Source organism: Salvelinus sp. IW2-2015, unplaced genomic scaffold, assembly GCF_002910315.2.
Source record: "Salvelinus sp. IW2-2015 unplaced genomic scaffold, ASM291031v2 Un_scaffold16527, whole genome shotgun sequence".
Classification (NCBI taxonomy): domain Eukaryota; kingdom Metazoa; phylum Chordata; class Actinopteri; order Salmoniformes; family Salmonidae; genus Salvelinus; species Salvelinus sp. IW2-2015.
The window spans coordinates 22,257-27,290 of NW_019957628.1; the positions used below are offsets into that span (position 1 = coordinate 22,257).

The window sequence follows — 5,034 nt, forward strand, 5'->3', positions numbered from 1 at the left end:
GGCGGGTGTTCGTGGTGATCTGGTGGGGGGGGGGGGGTGTTCGTGGTGATCTGGTAAGGGGGGGGGCGGGGTTCGTGGTGATCTGGTAAGGGGGGGGTGTTCGTGGTGATCTAGTAAGGAGGGGGTTGATTTGTGTTGATCATAGGTAAGGGGGGGGAGTGTTCGTGCTGATCTAGTAAGGGGTGTTCATGCTACTTTATTAACAGTGTTTGTGGTTCTCCAGCGGATGAGGATGAGGACAAGGAGGATGATTTCCGCGCTCCGCTCTTAAGACGGTGGAGATCCGAAGGCATCCAGGTCAGGATGAAATGGTGTTCCAACTGCCGCTTCTACAGACCTCCCCGCTGCTCACACTGCTCGTTGTGACAAACTGTGTGGAGGTACGCACACACAACACACCGTCTTCACATCAACATACAGCCGGACGGCGTTCAAGTATCATCTAAAGCAGAGCTTCGCAACCCCTGCTCCCGAGAGCTACGTAAACTGTAGGCTGTTCACTCCAACACAGCACACTGATTTGAAATAAGTACCTGGGTGATAAGTAATCAAGGTAATAGTTACAACTAGGGTTGGAGTGAAAACTACAGGAAGGTAGATCTCCAGGGTTGGAGAGCCACTCTTAAGAGATGCCTTTGAACAAACCTATGGTGGAATGAGGCCCCAGCCCCTCCCCAGGGATTCAGCCCACTGTTTATTCTAAGGTCAATATAATAAGCCTCCAGCTTCGGAAGGGGGGGGGCGCGCCCGAGCCAAAGAGTTGGGATCTCTTGCGTAAAGCTCTCGTCCTATCCAAGTTAAAGAATGCAACAAGCGTCGTACGCGGACACACTGGCAGTGTTTTCACATAAACAGGACACACAAAGTCTCAACTGTCCCTTTTAACTTTGTACAAATGGCTCTAAACTCGCCCTTTGCTCCTGTCCCTGTCCCCGTACCCCCCCTCCAAGGACTTTGACCACCACTGCCCGTGGGTGAACACTGTATCGGCCGGAGGAAGTACCGTTACTTCTTCCTGTTCGCTGCTGTCCCCTGACGAGTCCACATCACGGGAGTGTTTGGCTTCGGCCTGCTTGTACGTACTCTACACATACACAGGCAGCATGGACAGGGTCACAAGCCCGTCAGTATCCCTGTACACAGGTGTCGGAATTTTGTCCGAAAGCAGAGATACTGGTGTTAGGGTTAGTGTGTAGTGTGTTTTGGGGGGGGGGGGGTTGTTTGTGTGTGTGTTGGATGATAAGGTTGGTTCATGTGTGTGTATTTTGGGGAAAAGGGGTAGATACTGGGGTCCGTCTGTCGAGATGTGTGAATCTCCCTGAGTATTTCATTTTCAGCACATTAATTCAGAAGTTCTATGCCTTGAGATGAGCCTGTCAAAAATGTAGTGTACTATGTAAAGAAGAATAGGGTGCCATTTGCGACGAGCCCTGTGAGTGTGTTATTTTGGTGTCTCGGTTTTCAGACGTCTCTGTTCCCTCCTTAACCCCTGGTCTCATCAGTATGGCATGTGATGTGTGTGGCTGTCCTGCTTCTCATCGCAGGTGCTGTGTTTATGAGTTCTACTGCTTCCACATGTAGTGGTGGCCCGCGGGAGAACCACCACGAGCAGGTATATACACACACACACACACCGGGGAAAACACCAACTAACAGGTATAACACACACACACACACCCGGGGACAAACCACCAACTAACAGTATAACACACACACCAGCGGGACAAACCACCAAACGAGCAGGTTAACACACACACACCAACACACCGGGGACAAACCACCACTAACAGGTAATAACACACACACCGGGGCAAACACCAACCGAACAGGTATAAACACCACACCTAGGGGACAAACCACCAACTAACAGGTATAACAACCACACACCAGGACAAACCCCACTAACAGGTATAACACACATCACACACACCGGGGACAAACCACGCACTAACAGGTATAACAACCACCAGGGAAAACATACACCAACTTAACAGGTATAACACAACACACCGGGACAAACGCAACAACTAACAGTATACACACACACACACCAAGGGGACAAACACACCCACTAACAGGTATAACACAAACACAACACCAGGGACAAACCACCAACTAACAGGTATAACACCACCACCAAGGGAGACAAACCACCACTAACAGGTATATAAAACACACACAACAGGTTTTTTAATAAAAGGGTTTCTTTTTTCACAAAGTGTCTTAATTTGCCAAGAGGACTGGACCAAATTTGGGCACACCTGGGACTAGAATTTAAAGATCCCTGGCAATTGCTAAACGATTAGCTTCATCACAGAAATAGTGAGAGAGATGCTCATCCCCTTGGAACGGAGACGCGAGCTCAAAATCAAAGTTTATTGTCATGTACACCGGACACAAACTGGTGGCTTAACAGATCAGGCGTTGTTGCCTTATTCATGCCCATTCTCCTTGAAGAGATATGTAGCCCCTTGTTTGGCGTCAAGATCCAACACTACGCGCCCATCGAACCGTCACACCCTCTTATCGTCGCGTTTTTTCCTGTCGCGATACCTTTTGTTGTTAGTTCAATAGAGAAATGAACGCGTTGGTGTGCGTTAGTATTGACGTGGATTTCTTAAGGCCCAAAACATTTCATCTCTACAACGGCCCCCATGATAATCCTCCAGAATGTGAACCCCGCCTACCCTCGCTCCGTCCCTAGTCTCCCTCCGTCCTGTCTCCCTCCGATGCCCTGTCTCCTCCATCTCTGTTCTCCCTCATCCCTGTCTCCTCCAGGTCCATAATCTCCGCTCCATCTCTGTCTCCTCCATTTCCCCTGTCTCCCTCCGTCGCCTGTCTCCCTTCCATCCTGTCTCCCTCATCCCTGTAATTGAAATACTCCTCCATACCCTGTCTCCCTCCGTCCCTGTCTCCCTCCGTCCGCTGTAACTCCATCCGTCCCTGTCTCCCTTCGATCCCTGTCTCCCTTCGTCACCTATCTCCCTCCGCCTGGTCTCCTCGTCACTGTCTCCCTCGCCCCCTGTCTCCCTTCGCGCCCGCTGTCTCCCTCCGTCCCTGTCTCCGCTCCGTCCCTGTCTCGCCTTCGTCCCTGTCTCGCTTCGTCCCTGTCTCCTCCGTCCCTGTCTCCGCTTCGTCCCTGTCTCCCTTCGTCCACTGTCTCCCTCCGTCCTGTTCTCCCTCCGTCGCCTGTCTCCCTCCGTCCCTGTCCTCTCAACCCCTCGGAGGTCATCGGATCAACGAGCCAAGCCCATAGTCTCCCTCCGTTCTGTCTCCCTCTCTCGCCCGTCTCCCTCCGTCCCCGTCTCCCTCGTCCCCGTCTCCCTCCGTCCCCGTCTCCCTTCGTCCCCGTCTCCCTCCGTCCCTGTTCTCCCATCCCTCCCCTGAATGCACATGTACAGGTCATAATCTTCATCGAGGAAGAGAAACTAATCCTCTGTCCTTCTCATCCCTCCTCCTCTATTTATCCACCATCTTTTATTTGGGGCTCGACGCTCCATGTTTTGGATGTTTACACTTTAAAATATGTTGTGTTGATGAACGGATGATGTCTTGAGGAAAAATGAATAACATTTTTTTTTAAATCTTCTGTCATTCTCTCCCCTCTTCTCATCTCTCTTTCCTCCCCCCCTGTCTATTTTCTCTTTTTCTCTCTTTCTCTCTCCCTTCCTGTCTCTTTCTCTCTCCTCTTGTCTCTTCTCTCTCCCTTTGTCTCTTTCTCTCTCCCTCTTGTCTCTTTCTCTCTCCCTCTTGTCTCTTTCTCTCCGCCCCTTGTCTCTTTCTCTCTCCCCCTGTCTTCTTTCTCTTCCCTGTCTCTTTCTCTCTCCCTCCTGTCTCTCCCTCTTGTCTCTTTCCTCTCCCCTGTCTCTTTCTCTCCTTCTCCCCCCGTCTCTTATCTCTCTCTCCTTTTCTCTCTCCCCCTCCTGTCTCTCTCTCCTTTCTCCGTCTTTCCCTCTCTCTCTCCCCCAGGTGACGGGGAAGTTCAGGGGAGGAGTGAACCCTTTCACTAATGGCTGTTGGAAGAACGTTTCTCACGTGCTCTGCAGCTCCCAAGCCCCCAGGTCTCTCTCCCGTCTGTCTCATCGTTGTCTATGGATTTACAGTATGCTAATAGTGTACATCTGGTTGCATTACGATCAGGTCAAACAGTGTATTGAGCTGCAGTCATCCCTGCATGCTATTAGGGGTTTGATTGATGACCGAGAGTGGGTCCTCATAGAGCTGGATAGAGGACTCTAGATGGATACAACCCGTTTTAGCATGGACATTTCCATTGAGGGCTTCCGACTTTTTAAGGTAGTCAACTGGGTGGGATTTCCTATGGGTTGGGAGCAATCAGCCAATGACCAGAGCATTGTCTTTTTCAAATTGGGTTGCCTTTGGTTGGAAATGGGTTTAAGCTAGAACACTGCCATCTAGTGGCCACCATAACTGAATGACACGAGTTGGTTCAGGTGGCGATAAATCACCAATATAATCTTTACGCTTTCTTTTTCAAACACAGAATAAAAAAAACGTGACTACTTTTAAATGGAGATGCTGTCACAGGCGCCATATTGGCACAGATACAAAGACGAGGCCTCTGTCTATCTCTATGGGTCCTCTTCGTCCTCATGTGCTTCTTGCTCTCCCTCGTCCGTTCCTTCTCTTACTGCCCTTTCTCCCTCCTGTCCCTCTCCATCGGGTACCCTCACTCTCCTCCTCTTCCTCCTTGTCCTTTTAATAATGTGATCCGATGTGGTCTTCGTCAGGTACCTGGGGAGGAAGAGGAAGCCTCACGGTGTGGTTGTCCAGCCTCCGTTCCTCCGGCCACAGCTCACTGACACCCAGCTGGYCGCCAAGGTCCTCGACAACGGTATCCACGGAGACCTTCACCGGGTATGACGCGACAAAGACCCACGCACTCACTCATTTACGTACATGGCAGACGTGCGCACACTCATGCACATACACACACACACACACACACACACACACACAAGTAGCTCCTTCTGTCTCTCAGCATTGTGAATGGTTAATGCTCTCCAGTTGCCA

At 50.7% G+C, this 5,034-nt stretch overlaps 1 protein-coding gene across 1 annotated transcript in view; it reads left to right on the forward strand.

The window, feature by feature from the left end:
- Positions 1-5,034, forward strand: part of zdhhc5a (zinc finger DHHC-type palmitoyltransferase 5a) — a 20,537-nt gene that overhangs the window by 7,540 nt on the left and 7,963 nt on the right. Inside the window, 2 exon segments of the mRNA XM_070442729.1 lie at positions 3,870-4,061; positions 4,752-4,878. Coding sequence (XP_070298830.1) covers positions 3,870-4,061; positions 4,752-4,878 — 319 coding nt within the window.